This window comes from Schistocerca cancellata, chromosome 1, assembly GCF_023864275.1.
Source record: "Schistocerca cancellata isolate TAMUIC-IGC-003103 chromosome 1, iqSchCanc2.1, whole genome shotgun sequence".
NCBI classification, from domain to species: Eukaryota; Metazoa; Arthropoda; class Insecta; order Orthoptera; family Acrididae; genus Schistocerca; species Schistocerca cancellata.
The window spans coordinates 1174377723-1174398199 of NC_064626.1; the positions used below are offsets into that span (position 1 = coordinate 1174377723).

The 20477-nt window shown below is 46.4% G+C and overlaps 1 protein-coding gene across 1 annotated transcript in view; it reads left to right on the top strand.

Moving 5' to 3' along the window:
- The window catches only part of LOC126140737 (3 beta-hydroxysteroid dehydrogenase/Delta 5-->4-isomerase type 1), a 108601-nt gene that overhangs the window by 22071 nt on the left and 66053 nt on the right, over positions 1–20477 (top strand). The window contains exons 3-4 of the mRNA XM_049915238.1: positions 176–340; positions 7971–8249. Coding sequence (XP_049771195.1) covers positions 176–340; positions 7971–8249 — 444 coding nt within the window. The remainder of the gene's footprint in view (positions 1–175; positions 341–7970; positions 8250–20477) is intronic.

Sequence of the window (20477 nt, forward strand, 5' to 3'; positions counted from 1 at the left end):
ACTTTACTCAGCGGTGCCTAGTAAATTAACATTGGTACAGTTCCCAGTTTTGCATTTCGCAGTGTTCTATGTATGTGAATTACGCTGTTCATAGTTTGAGTGTAGTGGCGTTAAACCTTACGGTGTGAAGCCAGGCTGTAGCACCGTTCCTCAAGTAGCGTGTGGTCCGTTGCAGAGTGCGACCAGCGTGTGGCGGTGTGCAGCTTCGTGGCGGACGTGCGTGACGCCGAGGCCTGCCGGCGGGCTTTCCGCGGCGCCGGCGTCGTCTTCCACTGCGCCGCCCTCGTCGACTACAGCTTCCCGCCCGACTACGACGCGCTGCACCAGCACAACGTCAAAGGTACGTCCATAACTCGTACGAGGGAAAGGGGAATTTCTCATATTTCCATACAGATAGCGCTGATATCAACCAAATTTTTTCTTCAATTTTGTTCTTTCAAACCGGGTCCACAGTTTCCGTGACTTTCTTAAATGACTCCACGCCACTTTCGACAATGGATCGAGGTGGCGCAGTGGTTAGCACAGTGGAGTCGCATCCGGGAGGACGATGGCTCAAATCCGCATCTGACCATCCAGATTTAGGTTTCCCATGATTGTCCTAAATCACTGCCGGCAAATGCAGGGATGGTTCCTCTAAAACTGCACGACCGGTTATCTTCCCCACCCCTGACACACAAAAAAGAAATAATATGATCGTGTTGCACTGTTGCCTAGAGACCCTATTCAGGGAGGTTCGGTCCCTGAGTTGCAAGTCTTAGACGGTCGTAGTGGCCGAGCGGTTCTAGGTGCTACAGTCTGGTACCGCGCAACCGCTACGGTCGCAGGTTCGAATCCTGCTTCGGGCATGGATGTGCTTGATGTCCTTAGGTTAGTTAGGTTTAAGTAGTTCAAAGTTCTAGGGGACTGATGACCTTAGAAGTTAAGTCCCATAGTGCTCAGAGCCATGTTTTTGCAAGTCTTAATTCAGGCGACGCCACATTGGGCAACTTGCTTGGTGGTGATAAGGACGAAATGATTATGAGGACAACACAACACCCAGTCCACAAGTGGAGTAAATCTCCAACCCGGCCGGGAACCGAACCCGGGCCTGCTGCATGGTAGGCAAACACGTTACCACACAGCTACGCAGGCGGACATCCCTGACACACTCGGAGCTTGTACTGTAATGACTTCGGTGTTGACATTACATTGAACACTAATCTTCCTTTCTTCATCTGTTTAATTTTAGTTTATCAATGCAATAACGCATAATTTCAGCCTTAGATCTTTCTTCATTACCATTAGCTACCTGCTGATAATCAAAATTCTTGTCATCACAGATTTTTCGTGGCTAAACAATCAACGGACGGTACTTGAAAATGGCCTAAGTCAGAAATAGTGCAACCATGCATAAATAAAGTACACACTTCAAAAAATGTTTTGTATCACCGCAGCTCCCAGAACTCCTGAAGATAGACGTTGACTGTGGATATTGTATCACAGACACAGTCCCTTTGACTGTTCAGAGATGTAACTAATTCCACCCTAAGATGTAAACAACCATGCATGAGCAGCGCCTATTAGACGGAGGGGTCCGACAGCCGATCAGTTCCAGTCATTCCACCAGGAAGGAGATACACAGCTCGTGTTTGTCTGTAGTTCAACCATGCCTAGACGGTCAATACCGCGCCTCCGCATTGTTACTTTGTGCCAGGAAGGGCTCTCAACAAGGAAAGTGTTCAGGAGTCTCGGAGTGAACCAAAGTGATGTTGTTCAGACATGGCGAAGATAAAGAGAGACAGGAACTGTCGATGACAAGCCTCGCTCGGGTCACCCAAGGGCTACTACTAGAGCGGATGACCGCTACCTCCGGATTATGGCTCGGAGCAACCCTTACAGCAACGCCACAATGTTGAAAAATGCTTTTCGTGCAGCCCCAGGACATCGTGTTACGACTCAAACTGTGTGCAATACGCTGCATGATACGCAACTTCACTCCCGACGCAAATGGCGAGGTCTATCTTCGCAACCACGACACCATGCAGCGCGGTACAGACGGGCCCAACAGCATGCCGAATGGACCGTTCAGCATTGTCACCACGTTCTCTTCACTGCTGAGTGTCGCATATGCCTTCAACCAGACAATCGTCGGAGACGTGGTTTGTAGTCGGTCAGGCTGAACGCCTTAGACACACCGTCCAGCGAGTGCAGTAAGATGGCGGTTCCCCGATGTTTCGGGGTGGCATTATGTTGGGCGGACGTTCGCCGCTGGTGGTCATGGAAGGCGCCGTAACGGCTCTACGATACGTAAATGCCATTCTGCGACTGATAGTGCAACCATATCGGCGAGGCATTCGTCTTCATAGACGACAATTCGCGTCCCCATCGTGCACATCTTGTGAATGACTTCCTTCAGGATAACGACATCGCTCGACTAGAGTGGCCAGCATGTTCTCTAGACATGAATCCTATTGAGCATGCCTGGGATAGATTGAAAAGATCTGTTTGTAGACAATGTGACCCACCAATCACTCTGAGGGATCACGCCGAATCGCCGTTGAGGAGTGGGACAATCTGGTCCAACAGTGCCTTGATGAACTTCTGGATAGTATGCCACAACGAATGCAAGAGGACGTGTTACTGGGTATTAGAGGTACCGGTGTGTAGAGCGGTCTGGACCACCAACTCTGGAGGTCTCGCTGTGTGGTGGTACAACATGCAATGTGTGATTTTCATGAGCAATAAAAAGGGCAGAAATGATGTTTGTGTTGATCTCTATTCCAATTTTCTGTATTGGTTCCGGAACTATCAGAACCGAGGTGATGCAAAACTTTTTTCTGATGTGTGTAAAATGCAGAAACTGCACGTATGACGCTTTAATTTAATTACGAAACCCTCCCTCACTCCCCCCACCCCTCCCTTCCCTCTACAAATGTACTGCTCTGTCAACGGTACTGACTTCATTTGTACTGAGACTACAGTTCATGTGGGGATAGCAGGTGGATCTTAATGCATCTGAAAAGATTAAAAAATAGTGGAAATTGTAATGAACTGGAGTTTTCGCTACGAGTAGTTTCTCTCACTGATAGAGAAGGTGTCGGTTCTTGATGAGGTAGTGTTGGCTGAAATGGGTCGCTACCACAAGTGGCGCGGATATTCAGACTTAGGCAGATGTTAACAGACGTAGTAGAAAATTTCGCAAGGAATACCAGTTACATAATTCACACACTCGCGTTGACTAAAATAATAAAACCACAATAGCAGAATAGTGTACTCACGACGGTCAACTGTCCTTAAGCCACTCACAGTCTAACCGACATAGGATACAAAATTACTTTTCATGCAGAATCAGTAATAAATAACTTAGCTAATCTGTGTTGCTCGCATACTCGCGCCAACACGTAACCACACTACTGTTGGCGAAGTGCCCACTCATATCGCCGGCGAGACCCCTAGATCGGTACCTGACAGAACTTGTGATGGAGCGGCTCGGTGATAAACTCCGTCCCAGTGATATTGTCCAGTATATCAGAGACCTTTTACAACAGCTGTTGGGTCAGCTTGGCTCAGGAGGGGATACAACGGCTTTATGACACCCTTCCCAACCAAATCAGAGAACGCATCCCGACCAGAGAAGTGCAACATTACACTTGTAAGCGAGCCCTTACTACCCAACAAGTCTGTAAAATGGAGGCGAGTTTGCAATCACAGAAATAATATCACGTACCCTCTAAATTAATGAAGCGTGATTCCGTATCCTCCTCACCTTCTGGTTGTCTTACTTTTTTGTCAGGCAATGTAGTTCACGCCTGCAGATAGGCAGGACATTTCCAATGCGTTTGCGCCTTCGCAGGTAGTTCATGTCAGCAACGTCAATGACTGACAACTGCTGTGTCACAGACGGTGTCTATATTCGGCACCTGTAAAGTGATTCTAAGACTTGAGGGTTTCTCTATACACTGATGTGTGTCTGGTTTCTATATGTACTGCATTTTGCTGAGCTGTCGCCTTCCGAAATCTCGGAAGTACATGTGAATAACGCATAAACGACGGCTATTTTTTTATGGGTCCGCTCGGTCGTGAAATGGAAACCATAGTGCAAATCAAAAATGTTTTATTTGCAACAGAGAGCTACACTTTCCGTGTACTTCTCTATGTAGCCGCTGCTCTGACTTAGACAATTGTCTTATCGTGCGTGGAACCAACTTTCCAATATCCTCGTCATAAAAGGCAACCGCCTGTGCTTTCCGCCAATTCTCTACCTGGCCTGCAGCTTGTTGCCTGTGCCAAAGCGCTATCCTCTTAGGCAGTGTTTCATGTGAGCAAAGGGATGAAAATCAGAGGGAGCCAGGTCCGCGCTGCATGGTGGTTATCAAACACTTCCCATCGAGAAAACTTGAGGAGCGTCTTCGTTGCAGCTGCAGCGTATGGCAGAGCTTTTTCATGAAGAAGGACAATGCCTGATGACTACATTCTTCTCCGCTTGTTCTGAATTTTCATTCGTAGACGTTGCAGAGTCCTTCTATATGAGGCTGCAGTGACAGTCGTACGACGTTCCTTGAAATCCACCAAGAAAACTCCTTTTCGGTCCCAGGACACAGTAGCGTTACACTTTCTCATAAAGATTCACCTACACTTCTTTGGTTTACTGGGGGAGTGAGAAGGCATCCACTGCTTGGAATGCTCTTTTGTTTCTTCATTTTCTAAATAGACCTTGTCTCCTGCGACAATTAAAAAAAATTGTATTTCATAATGATACGTTGGGGTGGCATCCATTTCCATCTACTGTGCTTTGTGATTGTTTAGACAGTTTCTTGGGAAGCCATCTCGCACAGGATTTGCGGTACTATAGTCTCTCACTCTCACTCTCACTTGACGTGGTTTCAAGTTGACGAGGGCAGGCCCTGGGCCATCCTACGGACAGACGAAGCTCATTTTTCTCTGACGGGTGAGGCGAATACACAGAATTGTCGAGTGTGGGGAACTTCACCTCCAGTAGCTGTGCATGAAGTTCCTCTGTATGGTGAACGTGTCACCGTATGGTGTGGTTTCATGGCTACATTCATCATTGGCCAAGTCCTTTTTGAAAAGCATGGCGCTAAAGGACCAAAGATGTGCAGCGTGATTGGCCAGCGTTACTGCGAAATGCTTTGCCAGCATGTCATACCCGCCCTACAGGAGAGAGAAGCATTGACCTCAACACTTTTTATGAAAAATGGAGCCACACCACGGCAATTCACCTGCTTCTCCGAAACACATTTGGAAACGATCGAATTATCAGCCGATCGTATCCAAATGCTTGGCTGGCAAGATCACCTGATCTGACTCTGTGATTTCTGGTTCTGGGGCTCCCTGAAGGACATCGTTTACCAGAGAAACAGTCACTCATATGCCGATCTGAAGCGCAACATATCAAGAGAGGTAGCCAGCATACCTACTAACATGCTTCTTTGGCCTATGCGGAATGCAATCCTGCACTTTCAGACTCTTTTGGAGACTGATGGGCCCCCTATTGAGCTCCTTTAGTAGCAGTAATGGTACCGGTATGTAATGGTATGATGTACCGTAGCAGCACGTTAAAAGTGTTTCAATTGAAGTTATTCTGCATTATTTCTCTTTCCCTGTCCTTGACATTCGTGCATGTCAGGATGGTAGCAGGTGGGTATCTGGGGTGTTTTTCCTGCACGAACAATGATAAATACCAGGATTCCCAAAAACTACCACTAAGGGACAAAATGTTTATGAAAACTGGCTACGGTAGCGGAGTGATTGAAATGTCTCTGAGCACTATGGGACTTCACATCTGAGCTCATCAGTCCCCTAGAACTTAGAACTACCTAAACCTAACTAACCTAAGGACATCACACACATCCATGCCCGCGGCAGGATTCGAGCCTGCGACCGTAGCAGCCGCGCGGTTCCGGACAGCAGCGCCTAGAACCGCACGGCCACCGCGGCCGGCAGAGGAGTGAACAGCACATGCTACGGAAAGAGCATTTCATCCTCAATAGGAAGGACTGGCGGACACGTCCAGAGGGTAAGGAAGCTGGCAGGCAAGAGAGCGACCCACTGTTGCGGCCTCTACCTTGCCGACCCCCTCGTGTCCCTCAAGTGACGGGACCCGGTCCTCCCATTGGCGGGTTTGAGGCAGATAGTTGGGTCTCTCACTCAGCAATACCGTGGTGGCGTCCCTAGCTCAGCGGTATAACGTGAGAGCCAACCACAAATACTGCGGAGTAGTTTACGTAACAGCTCACGCCACTGCCTGGGGCTAAGTTAAAATGATGAAAGTAGAATACAATAAAACTTTTTACCGTCTTTACATGTTACTATATACACATTAATGCTGCCAAGTTTGGCCCTCGTACGGTAGTCAGTTTCTGTGTTATAAGGTGTTAAACAGGGAAAATTTAACTATAACCACCCGCTACTTTGAAGCAGATGTCGTATAAAATCAGGACGACATGGAGATCGTTACCGAGACAATATTCAGAAAATCTTGAGAAAAGCACGTAAAAAAAGGTGCCAAGCTATAATCGATAATGGTGGCATTTGATTAACTATTAGGTAATTGTGCAATTAGTAACATGTATTTGCATGTAAACATATACACTAATGGCATTTAAAATTGGTACACCACGAAGATGACGTGCTACAGACGCGAAATTTAACCGACAGGAAGAAGATGCTGTGGTATGCACATGATTAGCTTTTCAGAGCATTCACACAAGGTTGGCGCCGGTGGTGACACCTACAACGTGCTGACAGGAGGAAAGTTAGCACAACATGGAATCGGTGGGTTCAGGAGGGTAATACGGAACGCCGTGCTAGGTCCCAACGGCCTCGTATCACTAGCAGTCGAGATGACAGGGATCTTATCCGCATGGCTCTAACGGAGCGTGCAGCCACGTCTCGATCCCTGAGTCAACAGATGGGTACGTTTACAAGACAACAACCATCTGCACGAACAGTTCGACGACGTTTGCAGCAGCATACATCATCAGCTCGGAGACCATGGCTGCGGTTACCCTTGACGCTGCATCACAGACGGTAGCGCCTGCGATGGTGTACTCAACGACGAACCTGGGTGCACGAATGGCAAAACGTCATTTTTTGCGGATAAATCCAGGTTCTGTTTACAGCATCATGATGGTCGCATCTGTGTTTGGCGACATCGCGGTGAACGTACATTGGAAGCGTGTATTCGTCATCGCCATACTGGCGTATCACCCGGCATGATGGTATGCGGTGCCATTGGTTACACGTGTCGGTCACCTCGGGTTCGCATTGACGGAACTTTGAACAATGGACGTTACATTTCAGATGTGTTACGACCCGTGGCTCTACCCTTCATTCGATCCCTGCGAAACCCTACATTTCAGCAGGATAATGCACGACCGCATGTTGCAGGTCCTGTACGGGCCTTTGTGGATACAGAAAATGTTCGGCTGCTGCCCTGGCCAGCACATTCTCCAGATCTCTCACCAATTGAAAACGTCTGGTCAATGGTGGCCGAGCAACTGGCTCGTCACAATACGCCAGTCACTACTCTTGATGAACTGTGGTATGGTGTTGAAGCTGCATGGGCAGCTGTACCTGTACACGCCATCCAAGTTCTGCTTGACTCAATGCCCTGACATATCAAGGCCGTTATTACGGCCAGAGGTGGCTGTTCTGGGTTCTGATTTCTCATGATCTATGCACCCAAATTGCGTGAAAATGTAATCACATGTCAGTTCTAGTATAATATATTTGTCCAATGAATACCTGTTTAACATCTGCATTTCTTCTTGGTGTACAATTTTAATGGCCAGTAGTGTATTTGCATGTAAACTTATATTTATAATAGTGTCTTTTATTTCGTACAGATAACGGGCTACACTTTCTCGTGGAAGTGACTGTAAGAGCTTTCGTCTCGTATTTCTTAAGCTTTGGCTGCTAGTGTGGAAGTGGCAGGTGAGAGAGAGCAGACGTGGCGCGGCGCTGTGCAGGCACGGAGACGGTGGTGCGGCTGTGCGTGGAGGAGGGCGTGCCGCGGCTGGTGCTGGCCAGCACGGCCGAGGTGTGCCTGACGCCGTACCTGGGCGCCGGCGCCGGCCTCAGCTTCTCGCTGCTGGTCAACCAGACGGAGAGCCGCGCCGCCGCGCCCGCAGTGGGCGACCTGCCGGGGCCAGAGGCCGAGCGCGGGCTCATCGCGCCGGGCTACGCCGCCTCCAAGCTGCGCGCCGAGAGGCTGGTGCTCGCGGCCGACGGCACGCCGCTGCCCTCAGGTAGGACACCTGCGGGACACTGGACCAACTAAAACTGGACAGGAAGCTGCGCGTCATCCACTAGCCTCTCGCATGTACCATGCATCATTTGCCCCCGTAATTGCAACGACTGTACAATATTTAAGAAAGGGGATCGCAAAATTTGTTCAAACTATAGAGGAAGTAGCAAAGGAGTTTTGCTATTTGGGGAGCAAAATAACTAATGATGGTCGATGTAGAGAGGATATAAAATGTAGACTGGCAATGGCAATGAAAGCGTTTCTGAAGAAGAGAAACTTGTTAACATCGAGTATAGATTTAAGTGTCAGGAAGTCGTTTCTGAAAGTATTTGTATGGAGTGTAGCCATGTATGGAAGTGAAACACGGACGATAAACAGTTTGGACAAGAAGAGAATAGAAGCTTTCGAAATGTGGTGCTACAGAAGAATGCTGAAGATTAGAGGGCAGATCACATAACTAATGAGGAGGTATTGAATAGAATTGGGGAGAAGAGGAGCTTGTGCCACAACTTGACTAGAAGAAGGGATCGGTGGTAGGACATGTTCTGAGGCATCAAGGAATCACCAATTTAGTATTGGAGGGCAGCGCAGAGGGTAAAAATCGTAGAGGGACACCAAGAGATGAATACACTAAGCAGATTCAGAAGGATGTAGGTTGCAGTGGGTACTGGGAGATGAAGAAGCTTGCACAGGATAGAGTAGCATGGACAGCTCCATCAAACCAGTCTCTGGACTGAAGATCACAACAACAACAACAACATGTTCAAGTAATTTGGATAATGGTTTTTAAAGTTACTTTCATTAGTATTTCCCTTTGAATAGCGCGCAGGATACAAACTGACATAGGGCACTCTGAGCTGTATGTAGCAGCTGTTATCAACAACGCACACTCCAGTAATTATGGAAAGCAAGGGTGTTACAAAAAGACACGGCCAAACTTTCAGGAAACATTCCTCACACACAAATAAAGAAAAGATGGACATGTGTCCGGAAACGCTTAATTTCCATTTTAGAGCTCATTTTAGTTTCGTCAGTATGTACTCAACTTCCTCGATTCACCACCAGTTGGCCCAATTGAAGGGAGGTAATGTCGACTTCGGTGCTTGTGTTGACATGCGACTCATTGCTCTACAGTACTAGCATCAAGCACATCAGTACGTAGCATCAACAGGTTAGTGTTCATCACGAACGTGGTTTTGCAGTCAGTGCAATGTTTACAAATGCGGAGTTGGCAGATGCCCGTTTGATTGGATTAGCACGGGGCAATAGCCGTGGCGCGGTACATTTGTATCGAGACAGATTTCCAGAACGAAGGTGTCCCAACAGGAAGACGTTCGAAGCAATTGATCGACGTCTTAGGGAGCACGGAACATTCCAGCCTATGACTCGTGACTGGGGAAGACCTAGAACGACGAGGACACCTGCAATGGACGAGGCAATTCTTCGTGCAGTTCACGATAACCCTAATGTCAGTGTCAGAGAAGTTGCTGCTGTACAAGGTAACGTTGACCACGTCACTGTATGGAGAGTGCTACGGGAGAACCAGTTGTTTCCCTACCATGTACAGCGTGTGCAGGCACTATCAGCAGCTGATTGGCCTCCACGGGTACGCTTCTGCGAATGGTTCATCTAACAATGTGTCAATCCTCATTTCAGTGCAAATGTTCTCTTTACGGATGAGGCTTCATTCCAACGTGATCAAATTGTAAATTTTCACAGTCAACATGCGTGGGCTGACGAGAATCCGCACGCAATTGTGCAATCATGTCATCAACACAGATTTTCTGTGAACGTTTTGGCAGGCATTGTTGGTGATGTCCTGATTGGGCCTCATGTTCTTCCACCTACGCCCAATGGAGCACGTTATCATGATTTCATACGGGATACTCCACCTGTGCTGCTAGAACATGTGCCTTTAAAAGTACGACACAACATGTGGTTGATGCACGATGGAGCTCCTGCACATTTCAGTCGAAGTGTTCGTACGCTTCTGAACAACAGATTCGGTGACCGATGGATTGGTAGAGGCGGACGAATTCAATGGCCTCCACGCTCTCCTAACCTCAACCCTCTTGACTTTCATTTATGGGGGCATTTGAAAGCTCTTGTCTACCCAACCCCGGTACCAAATGTAGAGACTCTTCGTGCTCGTATTGTGGACGGCTGTGATACAATACGCCGTTCTCCAGGGCTGCATTAGCGCATCAGGGATTCCATGCGACGGAGGGTGGATGCATGTATCCTCGCTAACGGTGGACATTTTGAACATTTCCTGTAACAAAGTGTTTGAAGTCACGCTGGTACGTTCTGTTGCTGTGTGTTTCCATTCCATGATTAATGTGATTTGAAGAGAAGTAATAAAATGGGCTCTAACATGGAAAGTAAGCGTTTCCGGACACATGTCCACATAACATATTTTCTTTCTTTGTGTGTGAGGAATGTTTCCTGAAAGTTTGGCCGTTCCTTTTTGTAACATTGTAACACCCTATATATATATATATATATATATATATATATATATATATATATATATATATATATATATATACATAGAGAGAGAGAGAGAGAGAGAGAGAGAGAGAGAGAGAGAGGCGCGTATATAATTATACTGTTCATACGCCGAGAGAGAGAGAGAGAGAGAGAGAGAGAGATAAAGACAGAGAGAGAGAGAGAGAGAGAGAGAGAGAGGTGAACAGCGTAATTATAATATAAATCAAATTTCCCTTGCAAGAGCCGCGCGGTCCCAGGCGTCTTGCCACCGTTTGCGCGGGGCGTCGGAGGTTCGAGTCCTCCCTCGGGCATGGGTGTGTCACTAGTCATACTCTACGATTATTTCAGCAAAAAAACTAATTCAAACAAAGGTAATCTTTAATTTCACTTAGAACATTTTATGTTTTACTTTACAAGGGAAAAAATTGAACACTGAGCTCAACTAACTTAAAAATAGGTCATTCTTGATAGTAATCAAGAACACATTAAGTTTAAAATCAGCTGAACTTATCTGACTTCACTTTTGTGGTTTTAGCTTTAACTTTTGCTGCTCCTTTCACATTTGACAATGAAAAAGAAACCACTTTGAATCACTTGAAAGTAATAATTGTTCATTTAATACAGGATACCAGGTTTTAGTAACACTTAGGAGAGGACCCTGCCTAGATTCGTGATCAGGATAGAAGATATCGTACCGAATACAGATTTATAGCATTTCGATTATTTTTAAAATCACTCACACAAATTAACTAGTCCATGCCCATATTCATATCTGGATGTATGAAGTTAGCGAAACAGTGGAGGAAGTTTGGCGGGAAGCGACATGGCGGCTAATTGTACTCATGGCTCTTGAGGTTCGAATGTCCTATAAAATCTCTTCTTGGCGTCGCATTTTCAACAAATAGAGCAATTCCTTTTTTCCAAGAATGCTCAGTAATAGCCAAATCCACATCCGAGGCAAAATTCCTTGCAAAGCAGCTTCCAATTGCCTCTCTTGGCACCGTCGAACTGTACTGTGTTACGGCTGGCCACTTACTGCGTACCGTTCCCGCCAAGGAGCCACCCTGTTCTACCGCCAAAACCACCTTTTACATCGTGCCTTGCCACTTCCGTTGTGGAGGGACTTCACTACATCTTTTACATTTTACAAATACCCTAAGCATGAACCAGCTTCCAATTAACATTGTCTTTCTTATAAACATACACATATTATAAAAATTCATTATTTTAACAAATCATTTTGATTTTTTCATATATATATTACAACATTCTAAATTTTCTGTTACAAATCAGTGACTTAAAATAACAGAGAATACATACTCCATTATTGCAGATACACAATTACATAATATAAACCTACTTCTAATCGATACAAGTGTTACAATGGCCTAGCTAAAACTGGCCAGCAAACTGCGCGTTGACCACCAGCCACTCGCACATTCCGTGCACCATTTGTACGCTTAATCGTGATGATTTGAAAGGAAACATTTTACTCTGTGCAACACAATTAAAGGATCTCTTTTTCGAGACGCCGTAGTTATCTACAATTCCCACATAGAAGTTTCAAATTTCTCTCAAAGGCGCCTGCAACCATCCCCTATAATGATGATAAAAACGGGACACTCTCTTATGTCGCCCTTGGGCTCGCTGACGCTTGAAAGAGTAAGGTGTAGACACATGCGGAAAAAGGCTAGCACTTAGGTAGAGTGGTTTAATGATGTCACACTCGCACCAGATTTCACAGAAATTGTGCCCAGCACTACCATCGACGTGTCACACAATGGTAAGGTCGTTGTTTGGTTGGTTGGTTGATTGATTTGGGGGAGGAACCAAACCGCGAGTTCAACGGTCCCATAGGATCAGGGAGGGATCGGGAAGGTAATCGGTCTTGCCCATTCAAAGGAACCATCCCGGCATTTGTCTGAAGAAATTTAGGGACATCATGGAAAACCTAAATGAGGATGGCCAGCCGCGGGTTTGAGCTGTCGTCCTTCCAAATGCGAGTCCAGTGTGCTAACCACTACGCCAACTCGCTCGGTAGGAAGGTCGTCACTCCAGCCTTTTATCAACATTCCACCCTTTCTTTTAACGCCTCTCCAATGGAGGTCAGAACCACAACGCTCAGTGCCGAAAGCACACAGTAGTTCAAAAAATGGGTTTGAGCACTATGGGACTTAACAGCTGTGGTCATCAGTCCCCTAGAACTTAGAACTACTTAAACCTAACTAACCTAAGGACATCACACACATCCATGCCCGAGGCAGGATTAGAACCTGCGACCGGAGCAGTCCCGCGGTTCCGGACTACGCGCCTAGAACCGCGAGACCACCGCGGCCGGCACACAGTGGTTCAAAATGGCTCCTAGCACTATGGGACTTAACTGCTGAGGTCATCAGTCCCCTAGAACTTAGAACTATTTAAACCTAACTAACCTAAGGACATCACAAACATCCATGCCCGAGCCAGGATTCGAACCTGCGACCGTAGCGGTCACGCGGTTCCAGACTGAAGCGCCTAGAACCGCTCGGTCACCCCGGCCGGCGCATACAGTGGCCGACGAGAACATTTCACACACAGCACTGCACAGAATCGACACGGAAAGATCACAGGGGTTTGCATAAAGGGCGTCAGAAGAACCCCCTTTCCTTGGTGCGTTGATCTCAACACATTTCGCGGTCGAAAGCGACAATTCTCATTGTGATGAGCAACACGACGACGTTCTTCACGGTATTTCATACCGCTGATGCTCCCCAGATGCTTCATCCCTCTAAGGACATTTTTGGCCAGCAATCTCTCTGAACGTGAAATTCTTGCTGAAACACTTGTTTTTCGAAAACATCTCACAGGGATTTCTCCAGCACTTCCATCTGGAAAGTGAGTAATCCCTTAACCCTCTTGTGACTGGCAATGAAACGTGGGCGGCACTCGTATGACATTTAATTTTCTTTCCTGATTGCTGGAGGCCAGAATAGAGAGAGTTATTCGTTGTTCCGGTCAATGGTGCACGTTTTATTCGATAAGTCATTAACGTAACAATGAGTGTCCTTGTATAAGATAGCCTTGAAGGTACACTACTGGCTATTAAAACTGCTACACCAAGAAGAAGTGCAGATGATAAACGGGTATTCACTGGACAAATATATTATACTAGAACTGACGTGATTACATTTTCACGCAGTTTGGGTGCATAGATCCTGAGAAATCAGTACCCAGAACAACCACCTCTGGCCGTAATAACGGCCTTGATACGCCTGGGCATTGAGTGAAGCAGAGCTTGGATGGCGTGTACAGGTACAGCTGCCCATGCAGCTTCAACGTGATACCACAGTTCATCAAGAGTAGTGACTGGCGTATTGTGACGAGCCAGTTGCTCGGCCACCATTGACCAGACGTTTTCAATTGGTGAGAGATCTGGAGAATGTGCTGGCCAGGGCAGCAGTCGAACATATTCTGTATCCAGAAAGACCCGTACAGGACCTGCAACAAGCGGTCGTGCATTATCCTGCTGAAATGTAGGGTTTCACAGGGATCGAATGAATGGTAGAGCCACGGGTCGTAACACATCTGAAATGGAACGTCCACTGTTCAAAGTGCCGTCAATGCGAACAAGAGGTGACCGAGAGGTGTAACCAATGGCACCCCATACCATCACGCCGGGTGATACGCCAGTATGGCGATGACGAATACACGCTTCTAATGTGCGTTCACAGCGATGTCGCCAAACACGGATGCGACCACCATGATGCTGTAAACAGAACCTGGATTCATCCGAAAAAATGAAGTTTTGCCATTCGTGCACCCAGGTTCGTCGTTGAGTACACCATCGCAGGCGCTCCTGTCTGTGATGCAGCGTCAAGGGAAACCGCAGCCATGGTCTCCGAGCTGATAGTCCATGCTGCTGCAAACGTCGTCGAACTGTTCGTGCAGATGGTTGTGTCTTGCAAACGTCCCCATCTGTTGACTCAGGGATCGAGACGTGGCTGCTCGATCCGTTACAGCCCTGCGGATAAGATGCCTGTCATCTCGACTGCTAGTGATCCGAGGCCGTTGGGATCTAGCACGGCGTTCCGTATTACCCTCCTGAACCCACCGATTCCATGTTGTGCTAACTTTCCTCCTGTCAGCACGTTGTAGGTGTCACCACCGGCGCCAAACTTGTGTGAATGCTCTGAAAAGCTAATCATTTGCGTATCACAGTATCTTATTCCTGTCCGTTAAATTTCGCGTGTGTAGCACGTCGTCTTCGTGGTGTAGCAATTTTAATGGCCGGTAGTGTATTATAATGCTTTCAATAATTGCGAATATTGAATTTTAACGCTTTTGCGGGATTAAATGACAGTGACCGTGTTTCTAAAGCAGGTAAGGACAACCTTTGGTGACTCGCGCACCTGATTCACATTCTTGTTCAGCTCGCGAGCCATCTCGTCATATTACGTGACAGCAGCGAATCTGGTGCGTAAAGCCGAAGCTATAGTGTCAGTGAAGTTAATTTTTATGGGGTAACTTACCGAGATGAATGGCACAGTCCTGCCATTGTTCAAAGCAGCACATTTCGCTAGTATTCAGGGATTTTCGTGCTATTGTCGCCTACTACCAACATTTGTGATGTATCGGTGGGTAACATAGATACTCGCAGTAAGGAGGAGGCATAAACAACCACCTATATGCTTCAGTATGAGCCCTTATTTCTGATATCTTATCTTCGTGGTCCTTACGGGAACAGCAGTAGAATCGTTGTGATCTCAGCTTCTCTAAATTTTCTCAATAGTTTTCTTGAAATGTCTACAACCAGTCGCCTTTTGTTTTGTTCTTCAATTTTTTATTATCCCATTACCGGTTTCGAACCGCTTAGTGATTTATCATCAGGTGGTACATACGTATTGATTGTTTACAGCAGTGTGGCAATATGTATAAATGAGACACGTAAGCATTAAATGTCGCTAGAACTATTCACATCAAGAAATGGATTTTGTTGCATTACTTACGGTTATTAGTATCAGTTGGTTGGTTGTTGGTGAACACAGTATTCTGTAAAACACAATGAATGTCTTCCAGTGACGTTAATTTTACTGCGCTTCACACACTTAGCCACAGGTAACACGTTCCATACACCTTACAAAACTAAATAAACCAAGGAGTATAGCTAAACTTATGTCAAAGGGCTTGTGTTAGGACACAGAGTCTCTTTGTTCAGCTCTTGTAATACACAATGGCGACAGTAAGTATCTATCTATTTCTCTATTGCAAAGATAACATGTAATTAGATGGCAAAATTGGCATGGGCTATTTATAAAATCTATTAATAAATGAGTTAGGAAGATATTACACTTACAGTTTTATTACTGAAATTTTGTTTGACATTTCATTTATATTTTGTTTAAGTAACATTGATCAGCACTTATGAAATCAACAATAAACATCACAGCATTTTTTTAAATAATGAAATGTTAAGTAGGGTGTTATGTGGGAGGAAGAGATCAGTGAGTGAGTGAGTGAGTGAGTGTGTGTGTGTGTGTGTGTGTGTGTGTGTGTGTGCGTGCGTGCGTGTGCGTGTTTGTGCATTAGAAAGAGAGAGTGAGTGTTGAGTAGGTGTGTCAATGTGGAAGAGAGAAAGAGAGAGAGAGAGAGAGAGAGAGAGAAGGAGGTTCTTTTTAGTTATTTAGTTTTTCAAGTTTCATGGGTTATTTTCTAAGTCCGTTTGTTCATTTAAGATGGTGTCGGGTGATCTGTAATTGTTCCAGGACGTCCATTTTTATTCGTTTTATTCCTGCAGTGTGTAGTATATGGAGCTGTGTTTTGATGTTTGTATCTTAATGACCGTTTTGTGCTAGGTGGTCTGCAAAACTAGATTTACTTAAATTTTTTAAACGAAGTCCATTTCTTTTTCTCAATAGTGTTCTTCGAAAAGAACGCCGCCTTCCCTGCAGGGATTCCCATTTGAGTTCCCGAAACATCTCCGTAACACTCGCGTGCTGTTCGAACCTACCAGCAACAAATCTAGCAGCTCGCCTTTGAATTGCTTCGATATACACTCCTGGAAATTGAAATAAGAACACCGTGAATTCATTGTCCCAGGAAGGGGAAACTTTATTGACACATTCCTGGGGTCAGATACATCACATGATCACACTGAGAGAACCACAGGCACATAGACACAGGCAACAGAGCATGCACAATGTCGGCACTAGTACAGTGTATATCCACCTTTCGCAGCAATGCAGGCTGCTATTCTCCCATGGAGACGATCGTAGAGATGCTGGATGTAGTCCTGTGGAACGGCTTGCCATGCCATTTCCACCTGGCGCCTCAGGTGGACCAGCGTTCGTGCTGGACGTGCAGACCGCGTGAGACGACGCTTCATCCAGTCCCAAACATGCTCAATGGGGGACAGATCCGGAGATCTTGCTGGCCAGGGTAGTTGACTTACACCTTCTAGAGCACGTTGGGTGGCACGGGATACATGCGGACGTGCATTGTCCTGTTGGAACAGCAAGTTCCCTTGCCGGTCTAGGAATGGTAGAACGATGGGTTCGATGACGGTTTGGATGTCCCCTCGACGATCACCAGTGGTGTACGGCCAGTGTAGGAGATCGCTCCCCACACCATGATGCCGGGTGTTGGCCCTGTGTGCCTCGGTCGTATGCAGTCCTGATTGTGGCGCTCACCTGCACGGCGCCAAACACGCATACGACCATCATTGGCACCAAGGCAGAAGCGACTCTCATCGCTGAAGACGACACGTCTCCATTCGTCCCTCCATTCACGCCTGTCGGGACACCACTGGAGGTGGGCTGCACGATGTTGGGGCGTGAGCGGAAGACGGCCTAACGGTGTGCGGGACCGTAGCCCAGCTTCATGGAGACTGTTGTGAATGGTCCTCGCCGATACCCCAGGAGTAACAGTGTCCATAATTTGCTGGGAAGTGGCGGTGCGGTCCCCTACGGCACTGCGTAAGATCCTACGGTCTTGGCGTGCATCCGTGCGTCGCTGCGGTCCGGTCCCAGGTCGACGGGCACGTGCACCTTCCGCCGACCACTGGCGACAACATCGATGTACTGTGGAGACCTCACGCCCCACGTGTTGAGCAATTCGGCGGTACGTCCACCCGGCCTCCCGCATGCCCACTATACGCCCTCGCTCAAAATCCGTCAACTGCACATACGGTTCACGTCCACGCTGTCGCGGCATGCTACCAGTGTTAAAGACTGCGATGGAGCTCCGTATTCCACGGCAAACTGGCTGACACTGACGGCGGCGGTGCACAAATGCTGCGCAGCTAGCGCCATTCGACGGCCAACACCGCGGTTCCTGGTGTGTCCGCTGTGCCGTGGGTGTGATCATTGCTTGTACAGCCCTCTCGCAGTGTCCGGAGCAAGTATGGTGAGTCTGAGACACCGGTGTCAATGTGTTCTTTTTTCCATTTCCAGGAGTGTATTCCCTTAATGTGACTTCTTAAGGATCCCAAACACTCGAGCAGACTCAAGAGCATATTTTACCAGCGTTCTATATGCGGTCTTCTTTACACATGAACAAAATTCTCCAAATAAGTTGACGTCGACCATTCCCCTTCTCTACCATAATCCTCACATGCTCGTTCCATTTCATATCTCTTTGCAACGTTACACCCAGATGTTTAAACTACGTGACTATGTCAACCAGGACACTATTAAGGCTGTATCCGAACATTATGGGTTTGCTTTACCTACTCATCCGCACTAAATTACATTTTTCTACAATTAAACCTAGCTATCATTCGTCAACCCAGTTCCCCCCCCCCCCCCCCCTCATGAACCATGGACCTTGCCGTTGGTGGGGAGGCTTGCGTGCCTCAACAATACAGATAGCCGTACCGTAGGTGCAACCACAACGGAGGGGTATCTGTTGAGAGGCCAGACAAACGTGTGGTTCCTGAAGAGAGCAGCAGACTTTTCAGTTTTTGCAGGGGCAACAGTCTGGATGATTGACTTATCTGGCCTTATAACACTAACCAAAATGGCCTTGCTGTTCTCGTACTGCGAACGGCTGAAAGCAAGGGGAAACTACAGCCGTAATTTTTCCCGAGGGCACGCAGCTTTACTGTATGATTAAATGATGATGGAGTCCTCTTGGGTAAAATATTCCGGAGGTAAAATAGTCCCCCATTCGGATCTCCGGGCGGGGACTACTCAAGAGGACGTCATTATCAGGAGAAAGAAAACTGGCGTTCTACGGATCGGAGCTTGGAATGTCAGATCCCTTAATCGGGCAGGTAGGTTAGAAAATTTAAAAAGAGAAATGGATAGGTTAAAGTTAGATATAGTGGGAATTAGTGAAGTTCGGTGGAAGGAGGAACAAGACTTTTGGTCAGGTGAATACAGGGTTATAAATACAAAATCAAATAAGGGTAATGCAGGCGTAGGTTTAATAATGAATAAAAAAATATGAGTGCGGGTAAGCTACTACAAACAGCATAGTGAACGCATTATTGTGGCCAAGATAGATACGAAGCCCAGGCCTACTACAATAGTACAAGTTTATATGCCAACTAGCTCTGCAGATGACGAAGAAATTGATGAAATGTATGATGAGATAAAAGAAATTATTCAGGTAGTGAAGGGAGACGAAAATTTAATAGTCATGGGTGACTGGAATGAAAGAGGAAGCCGCCTGGTAGCATTTTGCGCAGAGCATAACTTAATCATAGCTGACAGTTGGTTCAAGAATCATGAAAGAAGGTTGTATACATGGAAGAACCCTGGAGATACTAAAAGGTATCAGATAGATTATGTAATGGTAAGACAGAGATTTAGGAACCAGGTTTTAAATTGTAAGACATTTCCAGGGGCAGATGTGGACTCTGACCACAATCTATTGGTTATGAACTGTAGACTAAAACTGAAGAAACTACAAAAAGGTGGAAATTTAAGGAGATGGGACCTGGATAAACTGAAAGAACCAGAGGTTGGACAGAGTTTCAGGGAGAGCATAAGGGAACAATTGACAGTAATGGGAGAAAGGAATACAGTAGAGGGAGAATGGGTAGCTTCGAGGGATGAAATAGTGAAGGCAGCAGAGGATCAAATAGGTAAAAAGACGGGGGCTAGTAGTAACCCTTGGATAACAGAAGAAATATTGACTTTAATTGATGAAAGGAGAAAATATAAAAATGCAGTAAATGAAGCAGGCAAAAGGAATACAAACGTATCAAAAATGAGATCGACAGGAAGTGCAAAATGGCTAAGCAGGGATGGCTAGAGGACAAATGTAAGGATGTAGAGGCTTATCTCACGACGGGTAAGATAAATCCTGCCTACAGGAAAATTAAAGAGACCTTTGGAGAAAAGAGAACCACTTGCATGAATATCAAGAGCTTTGATGGAAACCCAGTTCTAAGCAAAGAAGGGAAAGCAGTAAGGTGGAAGGAGTATATAGAGGGTCTATACAAGGGCGACGTACTTGAGGATGATATTATGGAAATAGAAGAGGATGTAGATGAAGATGAAATGGGAGATATGATACTGCGTAAAGAGTTGGACAGAGCACTGAAAGACCTGAGTCGAAACAAGGCCCCAGGAGTAGACAACATTCCATTAGAACTACTGACAGCCTTGGGAGAGCCAGTCCTGACAAAACTCTACCATCTGGTGAGCAAGATGTATGAGACAGGCGAAATACCCTCAGACTTCAAGAAGAATATAATAATTCCAATCCCAAGGAAACCAGGTGTTGACAGATATGAAAATTACCGAACTATCAGTTT